Here is a 22,964-nt window from a genome sequence, read left to right on the forward strand (position 1 = left end):
TTGGAAAGCCATCATGCCAGAAGAAATTTTAGATAGCGATGGGCTGCAAATAAGTCATTTGAGCAATATGCTGAACTACTAAAAATGTTTCAAATGCCTGTGAACTGCAGGGTGGCTCTTGAGTTAAGGCTCTTACTCTCTAACTAGCTTTATTCTGGGCAGTTGTGTGTGTATATATACACCTAAGATAATAAATTACAGTCTGTGTACAAGGAACCCCTTAACCCAGAGGTTCCCATTTCTTGTGGAATAAAGAGTAGTTTATATATTCTGTTTACATTTGCTGTCAATTGTTTGCAATTCTGTAACTTTCCATCTGTGGCTACAGCAGCTGTTTATATGGGGAAAATACTCTAAGTGTTTAACACACTCCAGCATTGCTTAATGATGCTGTGATTGAGTGGGGAGCCCGAAACAAATAACTGGCCAGCTCTCAGTGGACTTGAACTCTGAGAATACTATCTTTGCCATCTTCTTGGCTGGAAACTGAGTGCCTGATTAGCAGTCATTCAGTGAGGGAGAAGCAATTACTGATGCACAGTGTTGCAGCCCAGATATATCTTGTATCGTAGCATAATCAAATCTAACCCCCCTTTTCACAGTAGTTTGCCTGCGATTTCAGTAGCATCATACTCTCTTGGTATATGTAGCTTTTGGTCATTCAGTTTTTGTCCCAGAAGATAAAGAGAAATCATTAGGACACTTAAGTCTGTGCTGCTTCTGTCATGTCCAGTCTACTATGAAGTATTTTTTCTTCTTGCTGTTGTCAGTTCTTTGTTTGAGGTTGTTAATGCCTTTCCAGGAAGGACAGCATACTGATTTCTTTTCTGATTACAGCGTTTTAGTTGAAATATGTATACGATCTATCCATATTAAGGTTCAGAAAGAATCTGAAGGTGAAGTTCTGTACAAGCTGTTGAATCTTATGCTGATCCTGTGAGGAGAAATCTGTGATAAATGAAACATTCAGGGTAGAAACCTTTAAGTTGCTAATCTTTATTTCATGTTATATTCACTACAACTTATACAGTAACAATTGTGAAATGCTATATATTGTCTATTGTAATAGGAGTTCGCTCAGGCTTGATAAATGCTTTCTAAAATTTTTGAATTGCAAAATACCTGTGTCTGGGAATTATATATAGAGTTTATACCATTTAATAATTAAAAATTCTGTTTCAGTATGAAACTGCTAAAAAAAAAAAAAACAACAAACAACAACACTTAACAAGGGCTAGAATTCACAAATCAATTATCAGCTCTCAATAGTTACATAGAGACAGAAACAGGAATTTCCTGGCTTTAATGAATACCAGATGCTGCAGCCTTGCTTAAGTGATGAGGGTAAAGTATTTTGCAATGCATGTTTAGAAAACACACAAACAGGTAGTCTTCCAGTAGAATCTTTAAGAAAGCTATTTGTTCACGTTTTCAAAGAAATTCTATATCATTAAGGCTTTAGAAAGGGAAGCAAAACATTGTGAAATAGCTCTGTAATGCCCAGTTCCTCTCTGCCAGTGACTGAAACAACCAGAATTTATGTTCTGAGCCATGTGCTTTTGGGATGCAAGGGCTGGAGTTCAGGGCAGACCAGCGACTAATCTTCTGGAGGTTTCAGATCTTTCCGAGTTCCGTGAATTACAGGTCTAACTGGGACAGAGGAATTTTTACATTTGCCCTCTTGCAGTTAGTGTACATCTTCCCTCTAGTATGGTTAATGTTGCTTAGGAGTACTGTTAATTGTCTTGAAAAGATTTATTCAGTAATACTCAAGTCCACAGCAGAGCATGAAACTCTAGGTGATAGATCTAAAATGTTTGTCCTATCCCTTTCCAAATACTTCCGCCCCCTTCTTGGCCCTGTTGTTTTGTTCAGCCTTTGCTGTTATGCTGTTGCTACTTATATTGTCATGGATGGATTAAGACTATAGGTAATTTTTACTGTTGGATGTGTCTGTCTTTGCATTTGCTAGCTGCTTGAACCCACACTTTGTCCTCACTCTTCTTCATTACAAGGTTGAGGTTGAGTGAACTTGTAATCCCTAATGCATGGAAGCAGTGTAAGCCGATGAAAACTATGATAGCAGTTCATGTTGGCAGTTTAAGGTACTCTCTAGGAACTTTGGGAATGAGTTGGATTTTAAAGTTTAGATTTCATGCATATTTACCTCTTTGATTCCTCTTCATAATGTCTTTACTCTTTGTCTCTCTGTGCAGTTGTATTTCAAGAAGTTAAAATGTGTGCCCTGAGAGCACGGGCAGCCCTGCAGTAATGTTTGGCCAACAACAGGCCCTCAAATAGCTTCATCTGGAAAATCAGTGACACTGGGCAGGAGTGAGTTCAGAGAGTTGGAGCAGGGAACACTTGGGGAGATAACAAAAGGTGATAAAAGGAAATCTTAAGTAAGCTAAGAACAGGGGAAGTCCAGTGTTTCTGAACTTCTGGTAATAAAATACTGTACATGGATGATTGGCTTTCATATGAGCAGTTCAGCATTTTGTTTGCCAGTTTTTAGTGTCATATGTGCAGACATTTCATAATTTACACATTCCTTGGAGAGATTACCTCATTTTATAACATGCAAATGCATCCCTGACCATTGCAGCGATTGGGACTGAGCTGAATCCCAGATACACACAAAGGTGAAATTCACAAATGGAGACTCCAGTAAAACACAGCATAAGAGCTGAGTGACACCTCAGAATTGTTTGTTGTAGTGTATCATGGATGCAGATGAAACATGAATGGTTGTATTTGAACAGAATATTTTCATCTGAGTCGGTGAGCTGATTCCCTTGGAAGTAAATGGGGTGCATGTAAGGCAAGAATGTTCTGCATGTGTTCTGAAGTTGGGTGCCATGTCTGTCACATCTCTTCCATAGGCGACTGTGGTGCTCCTTCTTCATGCTCTTGGCACATGGCCTGTGACCATGCAGCATTACCTGAGGCAGAGGAGGAGATTTGCTTACCACTGGTTTCCTTCCTTTACGAACTATACTCACTATTCTGTACCAAGATGTAGTAGCAGAGAAATGGCCCTCGTCCTCACAAATACTTAGAACTGAGACTAACGGTGCAGCCAGTGGGGAACTTGGAGTACTGTGAGAAGTGTGTGGCATAAAGAAGTGGTCTGGCACTCTCAAAGCAGGAGTTCCTCACTGCGTTGCTGTTTATTTGTAGTAAATGCAAAGTTGGAGTAAACTAGTAGTTTTCTCTACTTCCAGTGATCATTGAGAATGCAGGAATACTAAAAGGGTTCCAGAGCGTGCTACTAAATTGTAAGTTAAATAACCATTTTTCTAAATACCGGGAGGCTTGGTGTACTTCAGAAGCTGGCATGTTTGCAAAGAGCAGTTATATAAACTGCAGTTTTACCCAAGAATTTGGCCAAGTCTGAGTTTAGTCAAACAAGCATAAAAGTAACTGAAGATTACCTAATAGTTTAGACTATTTACTTCTGTCTTATATAACAGCTTATGTTGAAAACTGTAGACGGTTTCCAGCGGTTTGGCAGCTACAAGACTTGATGACCTTGCAGTTTAAATATATAATGTAGTGCTATATGTGTGCATATGTATGCATGAAGAGAAAGGGAAAACCTTGCCTGTTGAAGAACAAGAAATTTAAGTCTAGTGTTTTCCTTTTCTCAAGCATTATTTGTATATGTTATTCCTACTTGGTGTATTTACAGCCATAAGTGGGCTTTGTTATTCTGTATTTTATTTATATGACTGATGGGCTGAAGAGAGATTAGTTGCTCTCTTTTTCACAGTACCTGTATGCTCTGTCAGCTTCACTTTTTAACCTAAATTAGAGCAAAATTCAATTTGTAAGTAGCTGTGTTATGGAAAAACTGCTGGTGTTGGCAGTGTGACATCTGTTAATTAAACCCATTGAGCTCAAAGGTATTTTAAACTTTTGTTTGCAGGCGTGGTGGTGGTGTTCCTTGTCTATTTGACTACTCTCAGAAACAAGGATGAAACAATTGGGGAAAAAGCCTGCTTCACAACCCAAAACCCCAGATGTAGTTATGACAACAGATTTGATGTTAGCAGTAAGAATTACATACTTAAATGTGTCTATGCTTTCACTTCCATCATTTTTGTATTCTGTACAGTGTTACAAGAGCATTTTTAAAGCATTCCTAGAAATGAATGTCAAGGAAACATGAGTTGATTTTCCTTTTTAGATTTTTTTAATCTGGATATATGAAACTGGCATCACATAAAATCTTTAGCCTATTTTGGTACTTTTCTGAATGTAAGTGTAGTTATCAGACTAGCCTTGTTCTGCATGAACCTCATAGCTGTTACTATAATGTGGGGAGTTAGTGATTTTTTCCTGGTGAAAATGATTCTAGCCCAGAATAAAACCATATGTGCCAATGTATATGTAAGTGGAAGAAAATAAGCAACTCTCTTTTGTGAATACACACTGTAAGTTTGAGTGCTCACAGACTTCTTTACGTAGATTTAGACATTTGTATTTTCAGTTTGAGGCTATAAACTTCTTCAAATTCATCTGTTTTGTATATACTTGGTGAATTGCTATTTAAATCTCAGGTTGGGAGGGAGAGTTGTTTTTGTGTGTGAACCTCAGCTACAACAAGAGGGCATACTTTTTTACTAAAAGTAATAGGTTATTTACTTCCAAAATGGTTCAGGTTGTATATAAACTTGTTCTTACAAAGGCTAAATTTCCTATTGACACTTGATAATGTCTTAATTCTTTGAAGATAAGTGAATCCTGCTGCTTTTGTAGGGAATTTGATCGTGTGAACTGTGGTGATGCTCTTCAAGAACTTAATCTTGCTTAAGCACCTGAGGACTTATCACATGAGTCCTGTAATATCATTTACTTCTAAAATGAGTCTTTTTGCTTGTAACTGTATAGAACCTTTAAAAATGTGTACAAAATGACGCAGGAAACAAAGCTTAATATGCTGCAGTTGCTTGTATGCTTGCCAGTAGCTGATTTATCACATAGCAAACATTTTTCTCAAGTTCAAAGACCATAGTGAAGACTACAACTTACTGCAGAAGTGGTCCATAGTTTGTGTTTCTGTAAATGCAGTCATGTGTTTTGTGACTGAATTCATGTCAGTAATGTTGAGCCAGCCTCACCTAAGAAGGTGTGATACTGTGTCACAGAACTGCCAAATACTTCAGATATGTTAATAATTCAGCAAACAGCACTAATTTTTTTTATAATTCTGGTCAGCTTCTGTTTCTGACCTGTCTTCATCTCCCTGTATGCTGCTTTTAGTTAAAGTTATTGTAGTTTCTGCTGTTTTCAGGAAAAGGCAAAGAAAACAAATGGACAGTGTAAGACATAAAACATCACGGGACCTGACTGGGTAATTTTTCCACCTTAAATTCCATTTATGAAAATCTGCTTAATTTATTTAGAGCCTTGTTTTACCCATGTATTTTGCTCAGGCCCTTGGAGTCCTGCAGCACTGCATTGAACTTTTGATGAACTATTATATTGGCTTTAACTAGGGATGTGGAATAGTGCAAGTTTTGTGTGAAGAGAAAGTGGCTAAACTTCTGTGAGGTGCACAGATGTGTAAGTGCTTAAAAAAAGTAAACTTGTGTATCCGTGCACGTTCAGACTTCAACAATTTGTTGTCTCAGCATTGATTTCAATGTAGATAGGTGGAAGCATGAGTTCAAATGGCATAATGCTATACTGCTTGTTGTCTAGAGACTGTAAATGATGTACCACATCCCAGTGTGAACTCTGCCAGCAGATAGTGCTGTCCATCCAGGTTGACTGTTGGCAGTCACAGGGTTGTGTGGGAATGCCTGAAATGGAAGGGGGATGCTCCTCTAACAGTAGGAGCAGGGAGATGCTGAGGCCGTTGTGTCAGGTCTGTAGTTCTGAGCTGTGAGCACCTGCTGTCTGAGGAGGGGAGTTTTCCCTCTGGCTGCATGTGGATCTGCCAGGAGCTGTTACAGGAGAGGTTTTGGAAGCTCTTCCATATGGTGAACTCTTTTGAAAGGGTAGAGACAGGACAAGGTGAAATGGTTTGAAGTTGAAGGGGGGAAGATTTAGGTTGGATGTCAGGGGGAAGTTCTTTACGGAGGGAGTGGTGAGGTGTTGGAACAGGCCGCCCAGAGAGGTTGTGGATGCCCCGTCACTGGAGGTGTTCAAGGCCGGGTTGGATGGGGCACTGGACAGCCTGGTCTAGTATTAAATGTGTGGTTGATGGCCCTGCCTTTGCAGCAGGGGGGGGTTGGAGATTCATGATCCTTGAAATCCCTTCCAACCCAGGCCATTCTGTGTGATTTTGTGTGTTATTCCTCCTCTGTAAGTGGTAACAGGACCCTGGTGCATTAACTCAAGACATTTGACAGTAGCAATAGACACAATGTTTTTTGGTTACCATACCACCAGAGCAACCCTATTCCCTGTATTGTGAGTAATGATAAAGATGTGCTCAATTGTGACTTTTCTGAGTGCTCCAACAGCAGAGACCAGTAACCACTTTTGCTAGAAACGAAGTCAAGGCGAACAGAACTGTTTTCACAGCTGCTGACCAGTGTGCTTGTGGTCTTATCTCTTGCTTTCCTGCATGCCTGCTGTGTGTCTCTTTGTCTCCATAGCTGCCTGCTAGGCAGCTCAGCCCTCCAGCCTGGCATGCCCCGGTGTCCAAAGTTGCTGCTGTGGAGGGAATTCAGCACCAATGCTTTGTTAGGACAGTGCTGTTTTCTTAGTGGAATTTTTGTAAAGCTTTGTACTTTTGGTTCCCAAGGTAAGAAGAGTGTAGGTCTGACTTTATACCAGGTCAGTGAAGGTTTTCTTAATCTTGGCATCTACATGCTTTCTACTTGCCAGGCCCCATGACAACAGAACTGTTGGGTTGGCTATTCTGCTGTGGGCTGTGCATCCAGTAGAATTCCTGTGTGGCTTTCTTGACCTCACTGAAAAAAACCTGAGTTTCATTCTGATAACTGTATAAAAGTGAAATTAAAAAAAAAAAAAAACATAGCAAACATGAATTCTTTTAAATCTTCTTATATCTGAGCAGCACATGAATTTAGCGATAGAATGCTTTTGCGTATTGCAGGCAGTTGTGTCAGTAGGAAAAGGATGCCATAGAATGTTACTTGAGAATTCTAGTAAGACTTAATGAGGAAGGAATGATCACTTCTGTCTGCAATTGTTCATAAAATCAATCAAGTCATTCCACTGTGGTATGTAATCTGGTAAATCGCAAATTGACTTGAATGTGGGAGGGTAGGACCCCAAAAGAGCTTTCAAGAGCATAAAGGAAATAGCATACACAGCAGAAGTGAAGCTTAAGAACTTGTCAGACTTTGAAATAATAGTGAAAAAATGAAATGAATGAAAAAATGGAAAAAAAAATCATGTGATAACTTAATTGAGGAGCAAGAACAATGTTTTTACACTCTAAAGAAATAATACCTAATACACTCTATTTTATGTTTGAAGAAATCCCACACTTAAGCTGTCATTCCAGTTTCATAGTCTGAAATAGTCTCATTCCACTATCTTTCTGTAGCTCTATCTAATGTGCAGTCCTCTCCTCAGGGAGGGGATGTTTCATGTTTACTGTTGACTGCAGGAAAAACAGGTCTGCCGTATTAATCTCTCTAAACTGTTGCACCACCTTTAGACTGTCTAAAAGTAAAAGCATCATACATTCCTTGTAGATCTTGCTGTATTATAGATGAAATTCTGATACATTTATGTTCAAATTGCTTTCATTTCAAACATTCTTCATGTTTTGGATTCTAAATATAACCCAAGGCTGTGCTAAAGGCTGGCTGCAAACACAAAACCATCATTGATAAAAACTCTTTAATGAGTTCCTCTGGAAACTCTAATTTGAATCATATAATCTTTCTGGAGTAAGCAGTAGAAGGGAATATCTGAAAAACAGCTATAGTATGGAATGACTTTCTGAACTCTAAGCTTTTGATCTGAACAAACTTAACTTTGTATAAACTCTGCAAGTAATTTTATGTCTTGGTTATTGGGCAAGACTAATATTTCCTGTAAAGCAATTCAAATCCAAAGAGCAAAATCCAGGGCATAAGTAGTGTTCTTGGGATACATGCTATTTCCCTCTAGATGGTGAGCAGTTAAGAAATAATTCTTTTGGAAGATGTTTGTCTTGAGCTCTGGTAGCGTGTAGGTCTAGTGGTGTGGCTGCAACTGTTAAATGGGTGGTGTTTGTCTATTGAGATGAGTACTGTTCAGTGATGTTTATCAGACAAGGCTAGTCATTGAGAGCTGCTGGCAATGTTTGCCCCCTACCTTAACTGACGTGGAAGAAAAAAGCAAATGGTATCTTGTTCCTTTCCCACAGCTTTCCTCCCATTAACAAGTTGGGGATGGAGGGAGAAGGGAGAAACACTGAAAGGAAATGAGAGGTTGATGAAGAGACCAAAGTAAGTTGGAAAGATGTAGATGTGGTTCAGCAGATGGTTCGCAGGAAGCATGAGGATGGAGTGGAAGTCTCAAAGCAATGAAGCTTTTGAAAATGGAGAATAGTAGAGGTAATAATGAAAGTGGCATAAGAGAACAGAAAAACAGATGAGTGGTGGAAAGAGGAAGGTGCTGGGGAGAAGATGATGGTGAGAAGGAATATTCCAGGTGGGGAGGAGGGCTGTAACCTAGTGTTCATGGCTCTTTGCCATGGAACTTCAGATTCACATCCTCATCTTGGAAGTAGGGTCAGGAACCCTTTTGAAGTTTGTACTGGAAGAGTATTATGGGGAAAAGCTGGTAAATATCATTATGTTGATGCAGATTTTGCTCGCTGTTTTAAACTGGTGACTTAATACTTACCATGCTACCATTCTTATTATTAGTATCTTATTAATATCTTAATGCAACTTCCATAAAGATTTAGCTTAGATGACTCCAGTCTTGGGTAGGTAAATTTTTTAACAGGTGCCATCTCTTAAATCAAAACATACCTTTGATTTAAAATACAGGGAATGGAGAACAATTTCTTGCCTGGGAGTTGAGTATGTTGTTACTTCCTGTTAAAAATAAAAAAAGAGTATGTGCAAGTAAAATAAGACAACAAAAAGGGTTAAATTTGAGCGCAACTAACATCTAGGTTATTATATTTGCATCCAGTGCAATGTCAGATAATGTAAGCTGCTTGGTTTTGTAACACTGGAGGAGAATAAAACATGACAAAATGAGCTGAGACTGGGCTTCATGAAATTACAAGCTATTTTGTGGAACTTGCTTGAAGTATTAACTGTTCCCATCGAATTTCGGCAATAAATTGGTAAAATTATACCAAATTCTACATGTGCAGAGTATTTCTATGTGTATATTGCTCTTCCCCTTTTCTGCTATAGTAGTATGGAGCAAAATGTAGGAGTGCTGTTAGTGTTAGCTGTTTCTGACTTGCAGAATTATAAATGTGTGAACTGCCATGTGTGTAAATATACTTTTGGTCACTTCAAAGAAATCTAAGTTTTCAGAATGTGTAAAAAAAAAAAAAAAAAAAAAAGGAAGAAAAAAGAAGGAAGAAATGATCAGTTACGAATGTTTAGGTGCAGTATTTGTTGTTCTCTTCTTTGCTTCCAGGAAACAGGGAGACTGGGTGGCTGCCCACCCTTAAAGTGACTGCTATGTTGCACTTCTGCTACATTTTCTGACTACTTTCCAGTACTCGTCAGTGGTTTTATTGATTTCTAGTGGGTGGATAGTATGTATTTTTAAAAGTATGCAGATGGCATCAAGGTGTAGAAATAGAACTCTTAGTCAGAGCACACTGAAGAATGATAGAATATGACTAAAATCTCAGCTACAATAATTCAACCTAGGCTGATATGAGAGGAAAGTGGGGGAATACAGTGTTGAAGAGAGGGGTTTATCTGTTACTACATACCACAGGCTAAACAGACTGTGCAGTGTGATGCTGTATCCCAGCATAAAGCAAAATGGAACATTTTAAGATTCACTGCTTGTAAATAAAGGGAAGGATTATTTCATATTCACAAATGAAATCTCAGAAATACTATCGTGCCCAGTTAGCGGTGCTGATCATCAGGATTTGGACTGCTTGGAGAAATTCCTGGGAAAAGCAGAGGAGATGCTTTGAAAACTAAGTAGGAAAAGTTTTTTCTTAATGTTTTGTATATTAAAATAGTAATAATTTATGTAGTGGTAGTAAAATAGTGATTGTTATCAGTACAGGATTATAAGCAAACACTTCTGTTGAGAAGAGATTTCTTATATTACAGAGGACAGGGATAGATAATACTGCAGGGTTGTTTGTGGTGGTTTGGCTGGTGGTTTGTTGGTGTGTGTTTTTCTTTTTTTTTTTTTTTTTGCATAGTTTTAGTTGCTTCCTCTCTTGCAATTTTAGTAAAACTCATACCGCAGTCAGCTGAAAATGAATGCCGTGTAGCTTGTGTTTGAGTATCTACATTTAGATTCCGAAATTTGTATCTGAATGTGGCATCCTTTGCTGCTTTCCTCTGGTCTGCTGGCAGGGAAAAGGAGTGAGCACAGAGCTGGGGTGAATGTAGGGGTGGACTCTTCACAATGCTTTGTCACTTTTTTTAGTTTCCACTGTTTCTCATTTCATATCTTCATCAACATACAGCTGTGTTGTCTCAGTGTCACAGCTAGTATGCTGCCATTAACACTGCCTAGATGTTTATAACTGAGCAGTGAATGTTCTGCTGTGCCAGCTGTTTTTGCTAGTGGGTGGCAGGGTACCCAGATGTGTTGGGTTTTGAAGAAGAGCTCTGTATGCAGCAACTCGTGGATGCGTCCCTTCTCCTGTGCTGCCCTTTTGTAGTGCATAGAAGGTCAGGTGTAGATGTTCAGACATCTGTGCCTCACCTAGGGAAGGTGAGACTGCAGAGTGCTGAGTAAATCAGCCAGGACTTCTGGGAGATGCAGGGTTTCTTTGCGTTGTCACTGAGGATTTTCATTCTGAAAATGTTTCAAATCTCTGCTTCCTGCAGTGGACTTTTTTCCTTTTTTCCTGTTACTGGCTTAATAACATCAATGATACAGCTATTTTTTTTTTTAAGTGGGAAGGCTGTAGGTTACTTAGGCAGGGAGGTACACAAGAACAAAGTTGCTAATTCTAATACTGACATAACTTCATGCACAGCATTGACCTTCAGGGATTGCAACCTAGCCACCATAGCATGCCTGTGTTGGTCATGCTTTTGAATTTGTCAAGTAGCCTCTTTGATTTTAAGACTTGTGGGTGCACACAGCTTTTGGAGCGACTCCTATGCCTGGCCATAGCAGGAAACAGAAACAATTTTGACTGATTTTTGTCTGACTAAAATAAGTTGAAAGGAACTTCTGTAGTATGGAATTTATTGGTTGAATTATCAATGTTTATTTTTTACATTTCTGGACTCTACTTGAAAGCTAGAATTTTGACTCGTTTGCATTGAACAGAAAACTTGTCTTCTCCCACAAATATTTAGACAGCTGAACTGTGGGGACAATTCTCAGCTGTCTTAATGTTGTTTGTCCACAGCTGTTGCTCTGCCTTTTTCTACCTTAAAATGATTGAACAGATTGGTTGCTAGGAAGAGGCTTTATTTTGTCTTGCTATAGACAGTGGGAAATCAACACTGGAAGTTTCTCTGCTTCAAATGGTGAATGTAGAACTCAAAAGTCTGCTTGTCTTTGTTTCTCAGCCTCTCAAATGGAACACAGCAACCGCCACAGCCCTCTTCCTGAGTCAGTAGTGTGCTCTACTTGAAGGCCCACATTTCCTTTATCACACTGTTTTCTACTAATAATATGTCAAAATGACCATCTTTGTATTTCGTCATCTGAAAGACACGTGCATGCAGGCACACTCTTCCCCGTGAGTGGTTGCTTTCATCAGGATGAGAGGAAAAGCTGTAAAGCTGGAGTTGTTCTGATGTTTTGTCTTTAGTGCTTTGCTCGTGAGCAAATTGGAGTAAAGGATCTTTGTAGTCTTTATGTATTTGCTCCCCATGAAGTTTCGTAATTAACCAACAGGCTACCTGTTAAACAGTAATTTAACTAGGGATCATCTTCACAAGGCTTTGAAAACAGGTAAATATTTTCCTGAATGAGTTGCTAAGGCTATCAATACATAATCGACTTCAAGATTTAAAGCAAGTCTCTTGCTGATGCTGTGTTTATTGTTTGGAATGCCAGATTAATTACAACGTGTACTGCAGGCTCTGTGTTATGAGCTGCATCTGCTTTCTGTTAACTTTCTCCATAAATGAGAAATTGTCAGTGCAAACAGCTTCTCATATTTGGAAGAGAAATCCCATAACTCTGTAATTGTGTAGTTGAAAAATTAAAGAGCAGTTGTATTTAGATAGCAAGTTAGTCCATTCCTTTCATTTCTGGAGGAGCTGACCCAGGCATGGTCTCCTCCCTGTTTTGCGATGAATAAGTGAGGTGACTGCCCCAGGCCGTGCGAAACTTGGCTGCGGGAGTTGATTCTCTTCGATTGGAGCCGTTTGACATGCACAAATCCACAGCATCCCCCGTGCCAGCAGCTGGCAGCACAGGGTTCATTTACTGGAGTTATTTATATCAGCCTTCAGCTTGTTACCATTTCGAAAGTCAGACAAATCAGCAAATTCTCCCTGCTTTGCATGCAACACAGGTGAGAACTGAGAAACCTTGAAAAGGAAGTCTTTTGCTGAAGTCTTATCTTTGTGGGGAAGCTGTTGAGTCTTCTGTGCTCAGTGCTTGTGCTGTATCTAGTGCTGCTTCTACACCAAACTAGGAAATCATGAATTCGTATTAACTTAAAGAAACATACAGTACTTTGTGGTCACATTTGTGAATGATTTAAGGGAACGCTGAAGTAGTGAGGTAGCAGGTGGGAATGGTAGAAGGGGAAGACAGAAAAAAACCTCAAGAAAATGACCAACTCTTGTCATTCCTCAGTGAAAGTACAACGAAGTTAGAAACTTTTCTGCTTTTGCTCAGGGCTTGTTGTGTGTTCTGTAAAGAACAGCAGTTTGCTTATAGTCAAGCAGATAAAGCAGAGCCAAAATACAAGCACAGTTATGAAGGGAATTATCAAGGGGTTTGTCCAGTGAGAGTGCTTGGCAGGAATGGCAGTGAATCTAAAAGCTCTGGCCCTGGAATGCAGCAATACAAATTCATATCATTGGAATTAAATTACTTGAATTCACATTTGTTGCTATCTGTTCTGCTAAAACTGGTGTTAACTGATGCATTGTTCTTAGATTTCTAGGCTTTTCTTGCCATTAGCAGTACCTGATGGTGCTAAGAGTGACTGCTCTTCTGTGTCATCCCCATCGTTCCATTTGAACTCAGCTTTGGGCATTCACATCCTGTGGGTGCTCAGTAGGAGATGAATTTTTCAGATGTGAGTTTTGCAATTGATTTTATGTTGGAGATGGGCAGATGTACAGAATTGATGCAGAGCAGATTGATCCGAACCATTTCCATGCAGCTGTTGCTACCTAGTTAAGCTGTCAAGAAGATTGTTCAAATGTTTCTGTATTGCACTTGGCACTGTTCTCTTAAGAAAACAACTGCCTTTGCATTGTTCATTAGAAACACAAATGATATAAAACACTTTTAAAAACTTGATTATCCAGAAAAGGGTTTTTTTTTCTTTTTACATAGTAGAACTACCATACTAAAGCAGAGAAAGTCACAGAGTATTTGTAATTGTAACCAAAAATGGTGTCCTGAATTATCTTTGTCTTTAGTCATCGAGTGCCTAATGCAGTGTCAAGAACCGGCTGTTCCTGTCTTTCTGATAGATGTTTATTTCCTATCAGTTCTCAGATTGACTGCTGTTTGTTCTGTTCACACAGATATTCTCAATGCAGTATTCTTTACTGAAAGACTGGTTGCATCCACTTGTTCCAGCCACGTAGTTGGTGCTAATGAGTTATTCCCATAGTTGTACAGGATACAGCTCACACAGTGAGATGCGTTTAGAGCAATAAGGCATTAAGAGGAGTGGCGGAAACCAGGAGGCATGAAGATTCAAAGTAAATGCAGTTGGATTTGGATGCAGGGCAATTTGCAAAGGCAGCTGTGCCTAAGGCATATGGTTAGGTGGCTGAGTCAGGTGCTGTGATGCTTTTTCCCCTGTGTTTAGCAAAGATAGCTACGATGACTTTTTGAGGAGTATGTGCATGTAATCTAAAATAATTTCCAGGCTTCTGCATCAAAGCTTTAGTCTTAAATTTGAGCATGTGTGCAGTGAAGATACAATGGTGTTCTCACAGGAATTTAAATCATCTATTATTCTCATAATACATTTTTTTCCTCCCATTATTTCTCATTTGCTTTCCCATGCACTGTGGTTCTGCTCTTGGGCTTTGAGATACAATGATGATAGACTATTAATGAACTATTAATTCATTTGTTTGTTTTTCATACTTAAGATATAACAGACCTTGTGTCATGCTAAGGACTGCCTTGCTGGGGCAGCTTCTTAAGGGCAAGGCTGAAGAACAGCTATCCAGGGAGTAGCAGTGTTGATAATGTGCCTTCTAGTGTCTTGAATGCATTTACAAAATGTCTCTAATGATGACATCTAGAAAAAGTAAAAATAAAGAATCTAAGCTAATAGTAGGAAAAGTGCTCTGATGAAAACTGTATCTGAAGTGGAACTCTACATGTGACTACAATTAATTCATTCTTATTTCTTCTTTTCAGGTTTTCTTCTTCTCCACCTTGGCCTTCACCTTTTCCCTTCAATTCTGATTACTTTTCTGTTCAATTTGCCATGTCTTCTGTTACTTCTCCCTTGTCTTGCCTCCTTGCTTGTACTTTCAGAGAAGTCTTTTCCTCTGTCACTGGATCAGAAATCCAGTCATCAATAGTTTTACTCCAAAAATAATAAACTGTACAGGTAATCTATTTTTAAGCTTATCTAATATTTCTGGCTGATTGTTATTTAATTCTAGGCCTTCTAAACTTTAATTTCTGGTGTTCTGCAGTGACATTTTCCAGGCTGTGAGAAGATGTGAATGCAGGATTCAGTGGTTTGATGTATATGTGCGCCTAGTTTGATTCACTTATGAGGTTACATCAAACACCTTTTACTTGAGGTAGCCCATTATCATTTTTAAGGTCATCTTTTAAACTACCTTATATAATACATGAATTCAGAGGATCAATATGTCATTTCTCAATTCTACCAAACGTTGTATATTGTTTCTTCAGTTCTTTGCTTTTGTGGAGGACGATGGTGTCAGTGTTGCTTTACCTAGTCCCTGCTTCAGGAATCTGGAGTTATGTGGACCCATCCATGCACACGTGTTTCTGTGTATGTGTGTGTACTTTTTTAAATGCTGGAGAGAAGTAAGGAGGAGATGGTAGGCTTTACAACCATATGTTGTTACAGAGTGCAGGACTGAAAGATGATGCTCTGATATCTAATGCTCCTCAGGTGACTAAGTAGCAGTAACCAAAATGCTAAATGAAGCAAAAGTTGCATGTGAACTGCTTTCCCTGAAGCTGTGGCAGCAGCTTTCCACCTTTCTTTTTCATTCCGAGTAGAACAGAAGTCCTTCTTAAGAAGGTTTAGAGTTGAATGCTAGTAAGAGGGAAGGATGAAAGTCAAAATATACATATGATATATACATATATATAAATACATGAGAAGCAAGAGCCTCTTGAGTATGTGCGTACACATAGGCAGTGGTTCCAGCTTTTGACAAAAGCGTTTCATAATCATCTGTTCATCCACAATAGATCCTCCAGAATGCCCAGAGCCTTAGGTTATGTCTACTCAGAAGACGCTGTTAATTGCTTGCAGCCCATGTTGAGTTTTGTGGTGCTTTGGCTGGGCTTTTGATGATCCCTACTTAGCCAGCTGAAATGTTTTTTTCTGATATGAGAGTTCTGCAGTCTAATTTAAACTATGTGAGGGAAATAAAAAATAAACAAAGAAACCCAATCCCATGACATGCAGTGATATCTCTGCAGATGCAGGGGAAGGCTGCGCTAGGAAATGACCCACTGCATTCGCCTCAATACAAGTAGTTTCTTTCTTCTGTGATTTAAATACCAGGGAGATAAGTAAATGCACTGAAGTGTTTTGGAAAAAAAGGTGAGAATTCTTCTCAGCTGATGAGCAAACAGCAAAAAGTGCCCAAATGACAAATCTATTTTCTCACTTCATTGCGTTGATTTGCATATGCCCTTAATTGTTTGCATTTGCTGCATGCTTTTTGCCTTAATGTTTTTTCTCCATGGAACTAGAATGAGCCTCTTTCAAGTTCATATTAGGTACTGACATCAAACCTCAAACTGTCTCGGTTGGTCAGTGAATATATCCACTCTAGCAACTGTGTACACAATATTTCTTGTATTTAAAAACACTTTTTTCAATTATCTCTTTTTCTGCATTAATACTAATTCCTGCTTGACTTTTCCTGATTAAAATTTAGTGTTTTATAGACATGTTTCATCTTGTTGCTGTAGTGTGAATGGTGTTCTTTCTGTTGAGAACGTGCATGTGTTCATTTGACTTTTTTGGTAAGCTTGTTGTGTTTTTACTAATACCTTTTCAGCTGATAGTTTCATAACTTGTCCTTAAAGATGCTACATCTCTTTTGTCTTTCTTTGAGTAGCTCAGATTCAGTTATATACACATGGGCTATTCACATCCTACTTAGTTTTTTACTGTGGATGACTGTCATCTGCCCTTGTGTTGCCCAGTTGTCTAGCTAATTTTAGAGCGGTGTTTCTGTAATGTAAGTTGAGCCCGTTCATCGTGTAAACAAGCTAGAAGCGTAACTGTGGTTTGAAGAGCTCTTACCCATTAAATGTAATCTCTGATTTACAGTGGGTGCCTGCAAGTTAAATGTCTAATTATTACAAATATTTCTTGCCTGGCAGAAGTTAGTGTAGGTTCATTTGCAGCGGCACAAATGTGGTTTTGCTTGGAGGAGTTTTGTTTTGTTTACAGAAATGCTGCACACAATAGTAGCAAAAAAGCTTGAAGCTTGCTGGTAGAGCTGTGGACAAAGGCAGAGGAGGTGGAAACACTGCCAAAGTGTGGAGTGAGGAATTTGAGGAGAGGAGCAATAAAAGGCCACTTCAAGGCGGGAGTCTGGCAAAATGTAGACTGTAGAGAGAAAAACATCCAGCATTTTCTGTTGTGCAACTTCAGCTTTCTATTTTATATGAACATTCCCCTATACTCAAAGGAAACCAAACTGTTAAAGTAAGTTGCATCTTTTCCATTCTTAGGAAAGATACTACACCTCAAAACAGACTACAAGATAAATGCCAGTACAGCGAAGTTCTTCACTTTTTGCAAGACATTAAATGTTATCTAAGTCACTTTTCCAGCTTCTGATGGTGTACAGCCATATGTGCTTTCAACATGCAGGCTTTCCTGAGGTCTTTAAGTCTTTGTAGCAAGTAGTTCATAAAGATTCAGTGTCTCATTTCTTCTTTCATAATAAGCATCTGTTCTTTGCTGTAGTTACACATTTTAAAAAACACTTCCAGTTAAGGGAACTGCTACGTATGGAATTAAGTCTTGATTTTGTTAAGAAGCCTTTAAGGGGGAAAAAACAACAGTGTGAGAGGACTGTTTTAGTAAAAATAATACAAAACCTATGTTCGTTAGGATAAAATAGTTAATTCTGTCTTAATGATCTGACCCAGTTGTCATCTGGAGGAGGATGCCTTGCTATGTCCCTGTCTTCCAGAACCCATTCTGCTGGAAGCTTACTAAGGAAGTGGGCTCTTTCACATTAAGAATACCTGCAGGTGCTGTGAGAGGTTTGGGAGAATACATAGGAAGTCAATGATGTCAACAATTTTAATTAACCTCTTGTATTGATGCATGAAGAATAGAATGTGCTGTTTTAATCCTATTCAGTGATATAAATTTTGAAAACAGTTCTTGGTTACCATTTGGAATCAGACTTATGCAGGAAATAGTCAGGATTAACCCAAAAGCTGAAATTGTAGGTGAATGCTTCTTCCTTTAGTGGCAGATTGTTTCTATTGGCATACGGTCATTTAAGGACGAATGCAGCCTGGTCTGCAGGAGGCTTGCAAGAAACTTAGGAGAAACTTGCCTCTTGATTACCCTCTGGTAAGCCTGATGTAGTGTTTCCTAACTAAAATAGGAAGACCTTTACTTTGATAATGTACGGTTTAGCCAGAGGAAAAAAAGACAACTTATCATTTTCCTTGTTATTTGACAGGCAAGTAGGATTTAGGATTTGGCTCCAAAAAAAAAAAACCCACAACAAACAAACAAACAAACCGTAATGATAGTGACTTGACTGCATGTATCTTCCCTGGAAGAAATGACTGTTATTTAATATCAGGAAAAAAAGTACATGAACCACTGAATTTAAGTGAAAAATGTGGCAAGGTATAGATTTGGGAGGCTGAATCTGATGAATCTTTAGAGCAGAAAACTTCCCACTTGTCCACATCTTACAGAGGAGCTGCAAAGCACCAACTTGATTCTCTAGAGAGGTATATTTAAGAAATGTAAATGTATATAATGCACAGAAAATCAGACTACCTAATTCAATTGCTGCTCTGACTTTTTAATCAATTCCTGAAGTGGTGACCTGGTTTTGTACGTCACTTTGATCTTGTGTGGGAATCTGCTGGTTCACCTTTCAGCCATACATCCTTCCAGTGCACTCTCAGCTCCTGCAAAGCCCATTCAAAGTATTTAACTTCTATTGGTTGAACATAGGCTTTTTTGTTTGCTTGCTTTTGTTTTTGTTGTGTGCATGAGTTTTTGTAGTTTTGTCTTTTTTTTAATGCAAGATTTTGTCTGTAATGTCATATCTAAACTGCATTTCCTTGAAGGAGTGAGCAAGCCTCAAAGGAGGAATTCTGGTAACATGAAAACAAGTTGCTTCATACCCATTTCCAACCACTGTGCCATTGAGGAGTCAAATGAGGAGAGAGTACTTAAGACCACTTCTGAAAGATTTCATAGCGTATTCTAGATTTGTCACTGACAACACTGGGTTCTTTTTGTTTCTTAATGTGAGGAATTAAGCTTTTTTTCCTCTAAAAGCAAAGAAAGTGAAGTGCAGTAATACAGAATTACTTCTTTCTGAAGCTGTAAGTATCAAGAAAAAAGGAACCCAAGTGAGATGAATGAGGGAGAAGATGCACGATCTGAAATATATCTTCACCACTGCTTGAACAAACATGACAGAGCAGCAGTAGTTGTCATTGGTACGAAGAGCTATGGGATGGTAGCTGTGACTCCAGACATTTTTCATACTTGTGACCAAATGGGTATTGAAATACTATGTTCACAATCATGTGAAAATCAACCCTGAATTGTTCTTGTTTTTGGTTTTATGTTTTTCCTGGTTGCCTCTAATGAGCACTCGGAGCACACATCATGTGCTAGAATCTGCTTCTGGGAATTTCAGCCTGCACCATCCACTTCAAATATCACTCGCAGCTTAAACACATTAGAACCACATGGCTTACTGTCAACTTAAAACAGGAAAAAAAAAAAATGCCCTTAAGACTATTTTGATTTTTCTTACTTTGTTGTGAAAAGGCTGAAGCAGCATATTTTCAGGGCCTCTCTTAGGTTCTGTGCACATACCATGTTCTAGCAGCTACAATTTTTGTTTTTTTTAAAGAAATATGTCTGTTTCTTAGAACTCAAAATGCCACATTTTTCTTGGCTTTCATTAAACTTGGCAGTGAATCCTCTGTTCCTTCAAGATTTGTGTTCCTAGCTGAATGGTTCAAACTTCCCAGTGCTGAGACACTAGGGTTTTTTTTTACTGTTGGAAAAAGAGTATCCAAGCATGACTTAAACATACTCACTTTTCAACTGAGTACAACAGGTTGACAATTTTAAGTTGTATTATTTGGCACTTGTGTACTAGTGAAATATTTCTGTTGCTGAGATGATGACAAAAGCAGACGTATTGTATTGCGCTGTTTTCTCCTGCCACTGAAAACACATTTACAGTTGTGAATGAAGATGTTTATACCAGTTTAGCACAATGAATTAGACAAATCTAGCATTAATTAGTCAGAAGATGATGTAGGGTTTTTTGAGGAGAACAGTTCATTCCACACCAGGACTAAAAGCGCTTTTCCTGCAATTTTATTCCAGTATTAGGGAAAGAGAAACGTGCCCAGCATCACTTGCAGGATCAAGTCTGTGTTTCTGAGAGTTAAAAATTGGAGGGGTGGTGTTTGCCTCATGTTTTGAGAGTAATTTTGGATCGTGGTATGTTATGGTACTTTATGGACACCAGGTGGTGCTGCTAAACCATCTTATGTGTGATTTTCACACTTCAGTGTGTATGATGCTTAACTTGATACTCTGCCTGTTGGCTCAGCAGAACAAAGTGGGCTTCTTAAGGACAATGATTTGAAAATTATAATGCAAAGTAGTTTGTGTGTAGATCCACAATTTTACATCTCACGGGGCAGAAGCTTCAACTAGCTGATGATACTTTTGAGTATCTAGTTTAACAGTGAATGAATGTACTGAACACTTTGAAGATCTGATTCATTTATTATTTAATGGTACTACTTAAACTTGATTTGGTAAATTCAATTAGAAAGCTGCTTCTGGTTGAGGCACCTTCATTTTTTATTGCCAGTTTAAGACAGCGGAGGATATTTGTAGAAATGAAATAATGAAGTGATGCTGAGGGTTTGGTGTCATCAGTTCCTCCCTTAGATGTGTTGTGTGTCAGAAGCTCGACTGAGACAGGCTAAGAGCTTTCTCTTTGCCCCCTCAATCTTTTTTTTTTTTAAGATGTGGTTTCTTAGCTACGTAACTGTATCACAGGCATTGTTATTAATACTGAGAAATCACATCAGGCATATGATTTCTATTTGTTTTAAGTAGGTTACAGTGTGTAATAAACTCATTGGGTAATCCTGAACTCCTAACTAAATGGACTGAATAATATATTTAATTTTTAGCTGGAGTCTGATGGTACAGTTGATCAATAAACTGTAGTAAGTGGGGTAAGAATAATCTTGGAAGCTTTGAAAATGCTTTTTTTGGACTGTTACCCTTTAATCGGTGACAAAAGTTTGATAGATATTGGTTTTCTTTTTTCTTAAAAGTATTTATTTATTTTATAGATCCTCATATTAAAGTCTCTGGAAAAAAGGAAAATGTTAAAGAAGCTAAAGAGAAAATCATGTCAGTCCTGGACACAAAAGTAAGAGAAAATTTACTTTCAGATCTTAATCCTCTAAATCTGTTGTGAAATTGGTCTTTTTAAATGTGCTTATTTAAATAGAGAAAAAAAAAAAGCTCTTCTGGATGTAGACATATGATGTATACAAAAGAAAAAGAGTACACGCAACAGGAGAATGCTTAGATAAAGCAATTCTGCATATCTGAACTCTCTAGAAATAATATTTCCAGCCATATGACCATGCCTAGTTTCTTCATTGGTTTGTGTTTTTTTATCTTGAAGATCTGAAATACTACTTCATTGCAAGCAGAAGATTGTGGCCCCTTCAGTAAATGTAAAATTCTGTGAAAATCTTTGTTGAAATCATTTATCTATGTCTTTGGCTTTTAGGAAACGTCTGTACACATGCAGTTTTAAATGTTTCATATCCTGTTCCTCCTGTTTCACAGTTACTTGACTTCTGAAAGCATATGGCTGTTTATTCCACAGGTGTCTTGTACCAAAAAGGCATAATAATTGCATTATTGTACTGAAGATTCAAAAGTAGTGGTAGTAGATGTACTAGTTCATATTCTCAAATGTATCTGTACTGATCAGTCTGAAGTTGAAAATGTGCATCAATTAATTTTAAGAGCACTTACGTAGTTCTGTTTTTAGCTGTTATGTTCTTGTATTCTGAAACGTCTGGACCAGTATTCTTAACTCATCTAGAATCACAGAATGGCCAGGGTTGGAAGGGACCTCAAGGATCATGAAACTCCCCCCCCCGGCCACATGCAGGGCCACCAACCTCGTTTTTATACTTCTATCAGATTTTAATTTCATTTAGTAGCAAATTTTTCATGTAAATGTATAGAGCTTCTGTCAACTTTTGTTGTATGCCAACTTTTCATTGTCTTACACAGCCAGCCAGGAGCTCTCCAGTGATAAGCAGCATTTTTCTTTAACGGTTGCATTATTAGCAACCGTTAACTATTAAGAAAGGCTCTAGACAATGTTTGTGCATTTTAAAAAAAATGATGTACCGGAAAAAATTTGGTGTTTTGAAGGTCTAACTTCATCTCCATGTTATTTCTGTATTTGAAAATATTAATGACTGTGATCCATATTAAAGTGTCTCATCTGAGTAGAAGATGAGCCACTACAAAAATGCTTTGTAAAGCAATTTTCAGTGTCATTCTTTTAGTTCTAATACTATAAAATGCTCAGGTTCTGCTCTAACGTATCTAATCATGGGTGTTTCATTTCCAGAGCAATCGGGTGACCTTGAAGATGGATGTTTCACATACAGAACATTCTCATGTGATAGGTAAAGGTGGCAATAACATTAAAAAGGTGATGGAGGAAACAGGATGCCATATCCATTTTCCAGACTCAAATAGGAATAATCAAGCAGAAAAAAGCAACCAAGTATGTATAATTCTATTTTAACTACTAAATTTTAGCTAATTTGTATTGTAGATTATTAAAATATACTAAAGTCATAGAACGGTTTGGGTTGGAAGAGATCTTAAAGCCCATCCAGTTTCAGTTTCCCTGTCAAGGTGGAGATAACTTTCACTAGATCTGGTTGCCCAAATCCCAATCCAGCCTGACCTTGAGTGCTTCCAAGGATGGAGCGTATGGGATATCCACAGCTTCTCTGGGCAAATATTTATATCAATATGAAACAGGACTTTTCTCCAATTACCTTTTTTTTTTTGAGAGGAGTGGAAGTCAAGTTCAGAGAATTAAGTGTTTGTTGTTCACATTGTAGAAAGCACAGGAGTTCCTAAAAGAAAGCTTTATAAACAGAACAATTTGTGATGCTTCATGAATCTTTTT

General features: G+C 38.3%; 1 protein-coding gene across 2 annotated transcripts in view; it reads left to right on the forward strand.

The window, feature by feature from the left end:
* Positions 1-22,964, forward strand: part of BICC1 (BicC family RNA binding protein 1) — a 96,591-nt gene that overhangs the window by 48,846 nt on the left and 24,781 nt on the right. For both annotated transcript variants that reach the window (XM_031608689.2, XM_090144823.1), the window contains exons 4-5: positions 21,082-21,161; positions 22,392-22,550. In XM_031608689.2, the coding sequence (XP_031464549.1) occupies positions 21,082-21,161; positions 22,392-22,550 (239 nt within the window). The remainder of the gene's footprint in view (positions 1-21,081; positions 21,162-22,391; positions 22,551-22,964) is intronic.

Source organism: Phasianus colchicus, chromosome 8 (genome assembly GCF_987193195.1).
Source record: "Phasianus colchicus chromosome 8, bPhaCol1.hap1.1, whole genome shotgun sequence".
Classification (NCBI taxonomy): domain Eukaryota; kingdom Metazoa; phylum Chordata; class Aves; order Galliformes; family Phasianidae; genus Phasianus; species Phasianus colchicus.